This window comes from Arvicanthis niloticus, chromosome 2, assembly GCF_011762505.2.
Source record: "Arvicanthis niloticus isolate mArvNil1 chromosome 2, mArvNil1.pat.X, whole genome shotgun sequence".
Lineage (NCBI taxonomy): Eukaryota > Metazoa > Chordata > Mammalia > Rodentia > Muridae > Arvicanthis > Arvicanthis niloticus.
Genome location: NC_047659.1, coordinates 118,526,096 through 118,541,166, shown reverse-complemented (window position 1 = coordinate 118,541,166; position 15,071 = coordinate 118,526,096). Strand labels below are relative to the sequence as shown.

At 40.9% G+C, this 15,071-nt stretch overlaps 1 protein-coding gene across 1 annotated transcript; it reads right to left on the bottom strand.

The window, feature by feature from the left end:
• Nucleotides 1–6,213: 6,213 nt before the first annotated feature.
• Cst8 (cystatin 8) lies at nt 6,214–14,592 on the bottom strand. The gene is made up of 4 exons (XM_034496525.2): nt 14,450–14,592; nt 13,137–13,473; nt 8,710–8,823; nt 6,214–8,006 (listed from the first exon to the last, which is right to left on the bottom strand). Exons 2-4 carry the CDS (start codon nt 13,374–13,376, stop codon nt 7,923–7,925), a joined length of 438 nt encoding a protein of 145 aa, XP_034352416.1. The 5' UTR covers nt 13,377–13,473; nt 14,450–14,592; the 3' UTR covers nt 6,214–7,922.
• Between the last annotated feature and the right edge of the window lie 479 nt (nt 14,593–15,071).

Sequence of the window (15,071 nt, the reverse complement as noted above, 5' to 3'; positions counted from 1 at the left end):
TCTTCAGAAATATGGACCCTTGGAGACTACCATACTGCAGCAGGTGGCCTCTTACCCATGCACATATCGTTAGTAACAAGTAGACCGTGCTGGGCGGAAGAGGGGGGGAGAAGGAGAGACATCGGAGGAGAGAAAAAGAGACACAAAGTTGAAGTTGGGAAGGAAAAGGAGAGAAGTTATAGGGAAGGAATAGAAGGGTGGGGTGAATTTAGGCAAACTACATTGTGTGAATTATGAAGTTCTCAAACAGCTTGAAACAGATTTTTTTACAGGCATTTTTTAAAAAGATAAATTATCTGATAGAAAAGCTGGACAAGGGGCTGGAGAGATGATGGCTCAGCGGTTAGAGCACTGACTGCTCTTCCAGACGTCCTGAGTTCAATTCCCAGCAACCACATGGTGGCTCCCAACCATCTATAATGGGATCTGATGCCCTCTTCTGGTGTGTCTGAAACCAACTACAGAGTACTCATATATATTAAATAAATAAATAAATCTTTTTAAATGTGGACAAAAATCATAAACACACAACTTATAGAAAAGATACATAAATATCTATGCTACACAGGTTTTAAAAAATGTTTTAAGCTTCAGAACAGAAAAAGTTTAAATTACCTAACAACAAAATGTTACAATTCCTGCTACATTGAAGCAAAGCATCCTTAACAGTATCAAATTCTCTAAGGCTAGATTCACAAATCAGCTTGTTGCCTCTTGACAGAAGAGGAATTCCGGCCAGCTCTGTGAATAATCAGCAATCTCGCTATCTTTGTTGAGCATTTAAACATTACTCATTCATCAGCACCTACTACCATATCCCACAGAAGTATTTGCATATAAACACAGTCAGAAAAGATGCTACAACACAGTGCAATAGCGAAAAGGAAAGGAGAAGAAACAACTCAAATATGCCCCAATCAAGGAAAATTTGTAATGTTAATGAAATATAATCTAAAAAAATAAAATAAAATATGTGCTTGGACTGAAGGGAAACAGATGTGCTGCTACACACAAGCATTACAAGCTGGCTATAAAGGCAGAATGAAGACAACAGGCCATAAAAGTGGAAGAGAGAAAATGGGGAAGGGTAAACCAGGGACAGAAGTGCATGGGAATTTCAGTTTCAAAGCTAATTATTCACATCACATTGGCTCTCTTCCTGAAAGAACTGCTTTACTGAAAGGCCCAGAACTATAGTAGAATCCTAACACAGAGACACCTTCCGGTGATAATAAGCAAATATCCCCAATTCCACCCCAACTTCATGACACTCCATTTCCCAGGGTGCATAAAGGATGTGAGCCTGAATGCAAATTATAAGGGATTAATTTACGCAGTCGTTCTGGATTCTACTCTCATCTTTTGACTGTTTTGGTGGATGGATAGATTTACAGACAGACACATTATGTAGCCCATGCAGACCTTGAACTCATGACCCTCCTGCCTCAGCCTCCCAAGTGTGGGAACTACAAGTATGATCGACCACATCCAGCTCTGAAATTTTAATTAAATCTACCCTTTGGTTAATCAGCTACCAACAGCCCCATGTGGCAATTTTTTTTTCTTTTAGGATAAAGATAAAAGACAACCCAGTCTTTGCCAACATCTTGTTTATTGTCCTTGTATCTTCCCTCTCCATGATCAATCAGACATTGCCAATCATGTGACCTAAATATTAAAAACCAAAACCATCCATAATTATAAGGGACCTGGAGGCATGGTAGGATTTCCAATTTTTAGCCATGTGTGATGGTTTGAGTTTGGCATCAATGATTGGAGCTGGGCCTTGGGAATATTGTATTTGAGGAGAGAAGGTACTTTAGCCAGGGTGTAAATGGATAAAAGGAAGTCATTCCTAAAACTATTTTTCTAGAGTCAGGAGGTGACTCCTCAGGACATCATAAAGTTATGGTGAAGTGGGAAATGGAGGAGAAGCAGGTTTGAGCTGAAAATATAAAAGACTGGATTTGGAGCAAATGAAGGAAGTGTCAGACACCATCAGGATATATCTGTCTTAGATTGTCCTCATTCTACCTAATCTTGCCAATCAACATCTAGCCTGTTGTCCCATTGTACATCCCATCAGCACTTAGGAATATCAGAAATTATTATGCAATTTCTCATTAGTACATTATCTATCCTTCCCCATCATTTAAGCATGGCTATACCTGATGGCTGAGTAATGCCTTATAATTGAATCCTGTTACCTGTTCTGAGCATGTATCATTACATCGTTTGTATTATTAGCATGTATAGTGCAACAACCATTTGTACACATGTCCTCACACATTCTTAATTTCTTACTCAGAACTAATTCCAAAACAAATTCCAAAAAAAGTCAATCATTAAGCATACAAATTTTGCAAGTGTCATTTCCAACCATGATAAAGAGTTCGCACGTGGTGGGAGTGGGGAGAGAGATAACACTGAGAAACAGATACAAAAAGAAAAATGAAGGCTGAGTGAACCAAAGAGACAAGTAAATCCATGATTAGTTCCTGTGAATTCAACTTCTGACTCAGAAAGCAAAGTTGCTGTACACACACAAAGTGATTGACATATATCTCATTACCACAGGAGAGCTAACAAAGGAAGGTGGGAGAGATGCAGATAAGAAAACCTTTAGAAGGAAGGAAGGAAGGGAGACAGGTGAACAAAAAAAGGAAGAAAAATATAAGTGGGTAGGTGGTAGGATCAAAGGCTAGCTTTGAGCCGAGACAAGGTGCCAGGTGGGACCCACAAGTTCCCTGAGGAGAATAATAAAGGAACCTCTACTAGGGCCTCCTCCTATGCTTCCCACACCTGTACCTTCTAAGGCTCTGAATATTCTCTTTCTTCAGATGGACTCTGGAAGCTGAACTTTATTCTGCCTCCACTTCCTTTCATCTTCCCTGCCAAGTAGTATCTTTCCATGAACCACCATTTTCCAGTTATGGGCTCTAGTCCCCTGAGGAATTGATCTCTGAATTTCAAATCTACTGAGGTATGGGCAGCAGACTCTGCAAGCAGCCCTCAGGAGAGCATGTCACTGTGAACCATACCTCCTCTGGCCCATCCTGGCTTGGGTGCTCAAATTGTCACTAAGCAACGGCAGTTGTCTGTGATAATACTCAAATCCTTGAGATGTGTCCTTGTCACCTGGCAATTCTGCCAACATTTTCTATTTTAAGGCACTAATATGCTTTGAAATGCATTCAGATTTGTAATTATTACAACTCCCAATTGAATCATGCCTTACACATTAAACAGCAACTTATGCAGTAGTATATATGTTTGCTGGAGTTTTGTCTCTATGCCCCTATTCTAAACGCAATGTCAGGGACTGGCCAGATAGAGGAAAGGTGGTGGCACTCACTGTTCTGGTGACTTACAGGAAACCCCTTAACTCTTGGCTTTTTCAGTTCATTAACAACACACTTAAAAATACTTTAGTATCTCTTTTTTGAGAATTATTCCACGTGGTTCTTGTGTCATTGTATTTTCTGACCCATTCCAACTTGTTTTATTTTTAACCAACTTGTCACATATATCCACTCTTGGTCATTTTGGTTTTCAGTTATCTTTTATCTAATTTATGTTATTGGGTATTGGTTCCTGTCTTTTCATAGGAAAATTTATCCCATTCATATCTTTGTGACCACTATTGTTCTTTTAATTAATTCAGAGCTAATTATAATTGTTGCTTTGTATTTTCTGTCCTAGGAGTGATGCTCGTAGAATTGATGTTTCCCCTTTAATGAACTGGAAATCCTCCATTATAATTTTTTATTATATTTTAATTCTGTTTTATGTGTATGGGTGTTTACCACATGTATGCCTTGTGTCTCCAGGGCCAAGAGAGAATATCAGATTTCCTACAACTGGAGTCATAGGCACTTGTGAGCTGCCACGCAGATGCCAGGAATTGAACCCTAGTCCTCTAGAGAGACAGAAAATGCTCTTAACCTCAAACTGTCTCTCTACCCACCCCCAGGTACCATTATGTTTTTTTTTCTACTCATCTAATTCTTATGTATTATGAAATCTTAAAGATCTTAAAATGGAGGAGCCTGGTATAAACACGAAAGTACTTGTGGGAGAAAAAATGGTATGAAGGTAAAAGGAAACATGCCAAATGACAGAGAGGAAAACTCAGAGAACTCCTGTTGAGTCACTGCTGACCTTGGAAGCAGAGGCTACCTTCCTGCAAGGCCTCTAGCTAGAAAAGCAAGGATAGGCTGGAACAGGAACCAACAGCACTGTTTACAAAATAAAAGCCAATACCTTCATGTGCTAGTCAGCAAATTTGGCTTATTATGTCGGGTTTAGGTGAAGTGTCAAAACATACAGTGAGTAATTAATACACAGTGTTTCTTAATGCATCAAAAAAAAAAAAAGGTAAAAGAAAATACACCAGGAGAAAGTAACAGGTGGCTGTAAACATAACTTTTATTCCTCTGGTATAATTGTCACCTCAGAGGCTTACTGCCACTGTCTGCAAACCTAGGCCTAGGCCTGGAAGCTTCTAGTCTCTGTACAATTTTATCTAGGTCTAGAATGTTTTCAGCTTCTGAGATTTACAGCTGAATAAGCTCACCCTTTCTAGCTCTTTCTGCACTCTGACTGGCTGGGCAACTCAGCTGTTCTCTCATGTTGACTGATTCAAACCGGCTCCTTTCAGCTTCTGACTGAATTGCTTTGCTTGGCCTCGTACTAACCTTAAGCAATTTGTTCTAATCTTCTGGCTCCCTCTTATTCTCTGGCTCATTCTATCTTCACCTGTGTCTAGCTTGTTCTCTCACTGTGACCTGTCTCTATACAACTCTGCTGGCAAAACTTCCTTCTTTATTTTTCTCTCTCTCTGTACTGCTCTCTCTTAAGTAGCCTCTCTTTTCTCTCTGTTCTGGTGAAAGTTGGAAATATCCTAGTCTTCCAAATCTTTCTATGATTCATCACTTTATCTGCCTCTCAATTAAGCATCTCTTTCAAACATGGGTGCTTCCTTCTATGAATTAACTTTACTTTCATTGTTTGGTATTAAAGATGTGTAATAAGGGCTTGGCTGTAAAAAATTTCCCAGCTGCACTCAAACTGGGAAGAGAGTACAGCCAAGTGAATTTTATAGGGAGTTGCATAGGGTCAAGCTTTAGGTTAGCTGGTCAGGCCATGATTGTTGGCATCCTATCCAACAAAAAAAGGGGCATGGGAGCACACTGTCTTGTACAACCCAGTGCAAAGTTTTGAATGTGGAAGACAATTAGTTTTGTCTTCCCAAAAGAGATGTGTTTGTCAAAGGTGTCAGAGAAATTGAAACCCATTACCATTGCCTGAGTTAGGGTTTCTCCTGCTGTGATGAAACGTGAAAACCAAAAGCAAACTGGGGGAAAAGGGTTTGTTTAGCTTATGCTTCTACAACACTGTTCGTTATTGAAGGAAGTCAAGACAGGTACTCAGGAAGGGAAGGAATCTGGAGGTAGGAGCTGATGCATAAACCATAGATGGGTGCTGCTTACTGGCTTGCTTCACATGGCTTGCTCAGCCCACTTCCTCATAGAACCCAGGACCACCAACCCAGGGATGACGTCACCCACAATGGCCTGGTCCCTCCCCCACTAATCACTAATTAAGAAAATGCCCTACAGTCAGATCTCATGGAAGCATTCTCAATTGAAAGCCCTTCATTTCTGATGACTTTATCTTGTGTCAAGTTGACATAAAACAGGCATCTGTAAGTACCTGGTCTTCACAGTCACATGTACCCTAAAAGTCACAGTAGCTTTTAAATTAGATTCTGTTTCTACTCTTCTTTTATGTACCAAATCCTGAAGTGAATTGGACTTGAATCTGTCCATTGCAGACCTATTAGAACAGAAACTGTTTTTATCATCACAAATCATCATATCTAAAAACACATAACACTGCTTCTCTAAGAGACAAAGGTCCTATAAAGACAATAAACAATTACTCCTACAAAATAATTATGGTAGGAATGTCTTTGTTCCTTGTCTCCTGGGGCTGTGCACTCTTTGTGTTCACCAACACTGAGGCAGTTCCTATGAATAAATATATTTCAGAGCTCAGATTCCATGTTTACATTTAAATGTAGGTAAGCAAACTCATTTTGTAAACTTGATTTTTATTTATAAAGCAGATCTGAAAATAGGTTTCCTTTGAAATTATTTTAGAAGGAGGAACGTAAAGAAAAACACACTTATATATTATTACAGACACATTTTTATTTCACAAACTTCTTATGCCCTTCCTTGCTTGTTCCCTAATTTTCAGCCACCCACAGTAATGTTATTTAATGGAGACATGGTCAGTTTCACAAAGAAGCCAGTGAGCCATGTCATTCATTGCTTTGGCAATGGCAATCTTCGGGAATTTTCACTCATGTCTGTTGAATCTTTCAGCCATCTGACTGTGGTTCTTTTTAATTGTCAACTTGGCTCAACGAACTGTATTACCTGATTTATTATTTTTGAAGAATGGCAATTTAAGAAGACAGGAATACTTAGCACAGGAACAGACTGAGCCTAGCAGAAAAAGACTGAATTGCTTTTTTATTTTAATTTTGCTTTATACCATATGTAGACAGACCCTTTTCTCTGCATTTGAAAATATACCTTATATAAATTTCTTAAGTAATTTTTAAAAATTATCTCTATTATTTTTGAGATTATAAAATATTCATATCATCCCCCCTTCCTTTCACCACACATACCCCTCCTTGAACCTTTTCAAATGTATGGCCTCCTTTTAAATTAATTGTTGTTATATATTTAGGAATATGTAAAAACACATACATAAACACATACTAGTGTATGTAACTACAATAAAAAAAGACACAGATGTGTCACTCAAAGCCCTGGGTCCCATTCTCTGGACTACAGAAATGAAATAAAAATGAAAAGGTCATTTAATTTTTTAAAATGGTGGTAAAATATATATAATACAAAATTTATCATCTAAACCATTTTAAATGTATGGTTCAGCAGTGTCAAGCAAAGTAACTATTAACTTTTATTCTCTATTACCAATTGGAAATGTGTCTTTTCAGACTTATTATTTTCTGGTTATGAGTGTTTTGCTTGTGTGTGTGTGTGTGTGTGTGTGTGTGTGTGTGTGTGTGTGTGCAGCACTGCATGTCTAGTACCCATAGAAGCCAAAAGAGGGTGTTGAATTCCCTGGGCCTGGAGTCAAATGGTTTTGTGAGCTGCCATGTGGGTTCTGGGAATTGAACTTACACCCTCAAAAAAAAAGTGCAAATGCTCTTAATCACAGAACCACCTCTCCAGCTTCAACATGATTACTTTCTGCCAAGGAATTCTACCTCCTGCCATCACCCATGCTTATCCACTTCCTCACCTTCTGTCTGCCCTCTTTGCAACATTCTCCTCTTTCCCACATGCACATTCACACACATGAGTGTTTGCACACAGACACACCCAGACAACAGTTCACTTCTGTCTCTCACTTTCTCTTTCTGACCATTTCTCACATCAAAAGAAGAAACAAATGTCCCCTAATTCATAAATCACTGTTCCCCCAAGGATGGGTTGCTCCTCCTGACATGATGACATCACAATTAGAACTCTTAGGCAGAAAGAAGCCTCAGGTCCAGTGAGGCATCTACAAGAAATCTGTTGGACAATACTCACCATGTTCAGTTCTCTGTAGGGGATTATTATCCAAAGAAAATAGATTCTTCCTTTCATTGGCCATAGAAAGCAAATGAAGCTTCAAGTTGGCTGCAGGTTTAACCTGAGCAGAGCCCATATTTCACCCCTTCCCTATATTATTTATAATAATATAGAAGAAATAAAAAAGCAAGTGGGGCACACACATGAGGGACGTGTATTGGTGACAGACTTGAACCAGATGTTGCTCTTTATTACAGAGAAAAGCAGACACAGAAGTGGGAGTGGTGCTCCAAGGCACCCTTAGACATCTTTACACTCTTTGTGCAACAGGTTGAATTCTCCATTCCAGGGAAGAGCTCCTACCAAAAAGCTGCAATTTACTTGCTGAAAAAGACAGTGGCAAAGAGCATCAGTAGCATGTCAAAGGGAAAGGAACTACCCTATTCTTATGCATCAGCCTAGGAATCTGCTAGAAGACATGTCCTAAAATTCCAGGGAGCCAAGCAGGAAATATAAACATAAAATCACAATGTGCCAAACAACAGTAAATGACAAAGCAGGTATGTGAGATGACATCAGGACATGTTCAGGGCTGACATACTTGTCCTAGTGAATACCTACTACTGTCTGGATGTGATAGCCCTTTTAAAAGTTGAGTGTTCAGAGAAAGCTTGGGATGCCTTCTGGTCTAGATATTGCCGAATCTCCAGCATTTGGAATAGGCGGATGAGTAATACCTGTGCTCTGAGTGAAGATGACTGTCCACCAACAGACTTCCTTCACGTCTGCACAGCACAAATGATTCACCTCACCCGCTGGACAAATTAGTCTCAGTCCAAGAGGACAGACTTTCAGAAAACGTATTTCAATAGTCTCTCCTGTATTAAAAGTCCAGAGTTGATGGGAGCCTTAGGGTTGGGAGTGACCTTGATAATATGCTGCATCTTCTAGTCTAACGGTGGCAAGGTGGACCTTCTGGGACTCCACATAGGGAGCAATCCATACCCCCTAGAAAGTCTGGGCACCCTAAGATTTTCCAACTACCTTGAAGCTTTGATAGCCCTAGATGGTACTTGGAGTCACTTACCTTTTTCAGTTTGGAGTTTTTTTGAGGGATGCAGTTTTCAGTATTGTTGAAAGGTTTTTTGCAATTGCTGCGGCAGATCTGAACGTCAATGTGGTATTCCAAGCGGTCTGTGATCTGTCAATAAACAATGGGGCAATTTGGATTAAAAAATGTTTTGGATTAACTCCTAAATGCTTTGGGAAACATTCAAATCCTTCTCTCTCTCATCTCTCTATTTTTCTCTCTCTACAGGCGCATGTTTGGGGAAAAGACAGTGCCATTGCTGAATTCCATTGTTGCTGAGACCAATTATATAATGCCACTTGGAGTGAAACTCTGTTAACAGCCTCCTGAAGGCAGGTCCTTCTAATGTCATCTCCTGTTCCATAGGCTAGAGCACAGGTTCTCAACCTCGGCATCACCACCCCTTTGAGAGTTAACTGACCCATTCACAGGGTTTGCCTATGACCATTAGAAAACACCAGTATTTACATTATGATTCATAACAGTAGCAAAATATAGTTATAGTTATGAAGTAGCAACAAACTAATTTTATGGTTGAGGGTCACCACAAATGAGGAATTGAATTAAAGGGTCACAGCATTAGGAAGGTTGAGAACTGCTGGCCTAGAATATGCCTTGACCCAAAGAAGGTCAAGGCAGAAAGGGAAAGATGGTTCCCAGAACCACAAGCTTCCTTGGGTCCCAATGAGGATAGCCCCTCAGCATACTGGGCCCAAGTCCCTTTCCCAGATGCCCCATTCAGAGCACTGTGTATTTCCCGTGTTTAGAACCTCCCTGGACCAAATCCCTCACTCCAGCTCAGCACAGGGTTCTTAGTGTGGAGAAGTAGTGAGAGAAGTAGTGGGTTTAATGAAAGAAATGGATATCTACTCATTCATTAGTGTTCGAATTCACCAAAGACTTCTGATATTCATTTAAACCTCTGTCTTTGGTTTGGTTTATAGCAGATATCTGGATCTTTAACAGGTCTTTCTACAAACCTTGATAAGGTTGAATTTTATTTTTGCTGTGCTCTAAAGGTTAGCAAAAGTGACTCTGGCCTGTGTTGGAGGAAAGAACCTGACCACAAGATATCATCACCAGCAGAGCTACACATTGGGTTTGGGAGTTAGTGATGGACTTAGAAAAGGCTAAGACTACTATAGAATGGTTCATCCTATCCGTATAATCCTTATCCAAAAATCTGAAATCATAAATACTCCAAAATATGAAACTTCTCAAGAATCACCATGCGGCCATGAGTAGAAAATTTTACAAGTGACCTTATGCCACAGGTTTTGGTCAAAGTACAAATACACCCTCTAAATGTTTGTTTTGTATCCATAGATTAGCATAGCTCACAGCCTAAGTTAGAGACACTTCTGCTTATAGTGACTGAGAGCTCATACAGGGGCCCATACTAATCAATGTGCTGAGAATACATGATTCTTCAGTGCTCGGCCCTAAACAGGAAAAAGCTTAGGGAACATCAAGGAAAACACAGAAAGAGTGTAGGAACCAAAGGATAGGGACGAGTGCTGTGAAGTGTTATCTTCTGGATGTGACAGTCACAACTATTGTACCCAAGAACTCACAGCAGTAGTAGCCATCAGCACAACGCCAACACAAGGCTAGGCCCATCCACACTCCAGCATGAAGAGGAGGAGCTCATGAGGCTCCACCCCTCCCTGGAAAAGTATGAGCAGTTAATGGCTAATGGACTAGAGAAATCATATTCCTCAGTGGTATAGCCTCTGCTAAATTAGCTTTGCTTCAATAACTCTCCATCCCTGTTTATCCAGTGGGACCCAAAAACAAAAAGAGATGAAGATAAAAAGGATATTGAAGGAAGGGCAAAAATGATAATGGGGGATACAATCAAAGTACATTATGCATACATACATACATACATATGTACATACATACATACATATGTACATACATACGAGGTTGTAAAACAATGAACAGAAAGAGTTAATGCAGGCATAGTAAAAAATAATAGCTACATGTACTTGGAAAATAAAGACATTTGGTTTTAGATTTGAAAACTGTTTCCAGAATGTCTTCTTATGTATGGACAAATATTATAAAATCCAAATGACCTGAAATTCATCTTGTCTCCAGCATTTCGGGCAGGAGCTCCTAAATCTGTAAGGGTTTTTGCCAACTCTCATCATGCTGGCTTTGCTAGCCTCAAGTTTTAAAGTCTCTACAAAGGAGGAAAGAACTCAGAGAATCCTCAGTCCTCAGTAAGGGTGTCACTCCCTTTATATTTTCAAGGGCAGAAAAGGCACAGAGAGACTGGGTGTGCATGTAGCAGCTGATGCTGGTTTTTAAAGGAAAATTGTCAGCACTAGGGCTCATGTGACATACTCACCAGGCTCAGGCATCTGCCATGTTTGTTAAGCCAGCCTGGAAGAGTGAAGGCTTTCTTATTTCTGGCTACAAAGAAATGAGAAACTAAGCTAACAGGCTAAACCATGCTGTCATGTGGACATTCCAGCTGTATCTCCACAACTTCTTTTTAAAAATAAGTTAACCAGGATGCTATTTGGGAGTTTGGAACAGCACAATAGCAGAACCTATGGGTAGATCATCATGAAGATGCTTGGCTCAACTACCAACACAACAACAACAATAATAGCAATAACAGAGAAAGAAAAAAACCCTGGAAACTCAAATTTAATCACAAGGATCCTAAGCGCTTCCTAACTTAATATGTGCGTGTTCCTATAATAAATTAAAAATCTTGATCCTCTCTTGAAGCTGAGCATGGCATTGGGCCGTGCTGGAAGCCTCCCAGAAGGAATCTAGCATGCCTGGCTGCACTTTCCACCCTCGCATCCCTGATCCTTCCTGCTTTCCCTCTCGAAGCAGATGCTATCAGTATTGTTCCCAAACACTATGCTAGGCTCCTGTGGTTATTGCCTGAGACTTCCTGTTTCTAGCAGGGACCAAGGGCTCCTGTAGCAGCTCTCAGCCATGGACAGAAGGGAACTTATAGATAAATAACCCAACCACCCACATGGTGGCCCAGCTCTGAGTGCACTCTGTGTATCTTCCCAAGGTCAGGTAGACCAGTTCTATCAATCTCGTTAAGTCAGCCTTGTGCCAGCCACCTTCTGCTGCCCTGTCTCCTTTCCATTCTACCTTTCCAGTGACTCCTAGATGGTCTCCAAAATATACCGCCTGCCCTTGAATCCTACCATGGTTCTCTGCTTCTAGAAAGACCCACCTTCCAACAGCCTCCCCCACACCATTAATTCTTGCTCTGACTTCAGACCGTATCTTCAAGGTCATTCCTGAAAGTGACAGTTCTTGCTAACACTATGTACGGACATCATCTGGAAGTGTTGAACACCTACTGAGTACTGGACTCCACTCAAAGGCTCTCATTTTATTATATTTGGTCTGTTCAGGAAGGCATTTACACATTCTATGGGGGGAAAGCGTTGTCTAAGAGGAGTTCCTTTGACACACTGCTCTCCTGTGCTTTCAGTCAGACATCTGGTTCCTTAAGGTCTGTGACTAATGTTGGTCATTCCACCATCTTACCTACTACAAATAAGACAAAAAATGGCTTCTGAGAAATGTAATACTAATAAATGTACGTGCTACCTAAGCACCAATAAAAGTGAAGCAGAGGCTGTAAAAGATGGGTTGTGGACTATGACCAGTCAGTAAAAGATGCTACCTCATCAGCATCACATCCTAGAAATAAGATGTAAATGACATGTTTTCCTGGGGTAGAGAGGGCGTAAGCTCTGATAACAGTGACCTAGTTGTTGAAAACCTCCTCAATTCAGTCACATCATCAACTGAGGCTGCTATTTTTAATTCCTGAATGACAACCCTGGAGAGGCCTTCTACTAAATAGAGCCGTAAACACTGTGCTGACAACTCCAGGAAGCACTGTGTCCATTGGATTTCATGTGCACCCTGCTCCCTAGAGCTGGGAAGTGCATGGCTCTGTGAAAAGAGACACACCTTTATGATAAAACCAGAATATCTTTTCTTCTACTAAATGCACATTGGATTAAAACATTAATGTACATAGCTCAGCAGCTAAAAAGCACATACTACTCTTAAAGTGGAGCTGATTGCCGCTTCCAGAACCCACATTTGTGGCTCTCAACTCTAGATAAGGGGATCCAATGTCCTCTTCTGGCCTGCACACTCAACTCCTCCCACCCCCAGCACACATGCCCATGCACATAATTAAGAATAAATTACGTAAAGAAAATAAGACAGGCAAACGTGAGTACAACATGTGTAAAAAACAATGTGGATGTGCGCATATTGCTTTTGTCACAGTGGTTTTGTGCTTAACAAGTCACGCATTTAGGATTGTACTGTCACCTTTTGTCTCATTTGTCTACTTTCACAACCTGTCCTCTACCTGTGCCCCAGTATGTGAACATGCTACGTGAATAGAACTTTCTTACCTCAAGTTTGGCATGGAGTGTCTTGTTCACAAGGAAGACATACTTGTCCTCACTTTCCTTGTTGTATTCTTTCATGGCAAACCAAACACATTGCTTCACATTGGCATTGGAGGTATTAATGGATCCAAAGTACCTCTGTGTCTTCACTTCATTCTTGGACTGATCCACACCAACTGCCAGTTGATCCAATACCACTGGAATGATGAAGAGGACCAAAGAGAGCCACAAGGGTTTTGCCATGGTCCCTCAGTCAAAAGGTACAAGAGATGTCCTCCACGTCTCCTTGGGGCTTGAGCTGCAGTGGAACAGCCACTGCTGCCTCTGTAGGTCTGTCAAACTAAATAACACAGAGAAAAATGCTCTCTGAAGATTATGTGTAAGTCCAAGGGAATAACTTGGAGGGTTAAGACACTTGATGTTGAACCTGAAGACTTGAATTCAATACCTGGGACCCAAGTGTTGGAAGAAGAGAAGCAACACTTGCAAGCTGTCCTCTGACCTCCACAAGCATGCTGTGACTTGTGTGATGCACACACACACACACACACAAGTATACATCCTCATATACAAAAGATATACAATATGCAAAAAAATATACTTACTTAAAAACAGCAGAACCTTGCAAGGGGAAAATGTGTTCTTTAAGAAACAATGATCTCATTCAAGGAGACTGAGATAAGAAATGTTAAGTTAAAATGAGGAGGATTTTATGAGACTTATGAAATGAAGCTGTAGCTACAAGAATCAGTAATGAAGGTGGCATTGGTCCAAGGTTAAATACACATTAGTGGGTAGCTGTCCTTGCAGGTTTATCTTCTGTGGGAGGTTGAATGGCTTTTGTACAAGGTTGTGGTCCTTGGAGAGTCTTTACGAACTGCTTTTGTTCTCAAGGCACAAAGCACAAGGTCAGTCTCGACATGAGAGCCTCTAGCTTTATGTTCCATTTATATGTCTGGTTAAGGCACCACAAAATGACTGTTTGATTCTGATACATTTTGAAGTTCAAGGATCTTACAAGAACCCACCTTCTCAGTATCAGCATAGCTGGATTCAAGACATAACTTTCTGGGACACCCATAAGAGACATTTCTCCCTTGTCTAAAAAAAACTATCAGTAGCACCCCCAATTAAAGAGGCTCTGCCACTGGCCTTTGCCTCTTGCCTCCATTCTGGGTACCATCCATTCATCTAGAGAAACATCCTTCTAGGAAGAGCCTGGTGTGTTTTCATATTGCCTATGCCTGCTACTATCTACTCTATCCTGTAAATTGGAACTATAATAGGTGGTGTACCCCAGTGTTCTCTGACCCTACCTTTTTGTGACTGTCCAACTTGCTTGTCCTGCTGGGCTCCTTCCTCACTCTGGCCACCCCAGCTTGTGGTTCTTCTGGGTCTCCAGCACTCTCAGCTCACACTTATGCCCTAATCAGGCAGTTATGTAAGTCCTGACCTTGAAGCCAAGGCTCTACAGGGAAGCAATGCTTTGTGATGCAATATAGCACATGTGACTTCGCCTCATAGCAGCACCCTTCATCTTCTGGCCTCTGGCCTTTGGGATCAAGCTGATTTGAGGGCAGGAGACAGTAGGCAAGCATCTTCCACTTGGGAAATCCATGTGCCTACTTGTGATTACCTCACTTTACCAAACACCTGGCCTGTGGGCTCCTGTGCTTAGGCCATCAGCTTCTCCCTCCACTGTTCTACCAGATCTGAGCCCAAGAGGGCAGAGGCAGGCTACACATGTGTGACATTGTAGGGGTCCAAAATTCATGTCTAGTAAATTCCTGGAGGTGATTATTCACCCGCAGCTGCAAAGATTGATAGTATTTTGACCATAAAGTATGGGTAGGTTGTAAAACACTGGAGTATATACACCAGACTCTATTTAAACAAACACTCTACCACTGGGTTACTTGGTGACTTCCCGTTCTCTGT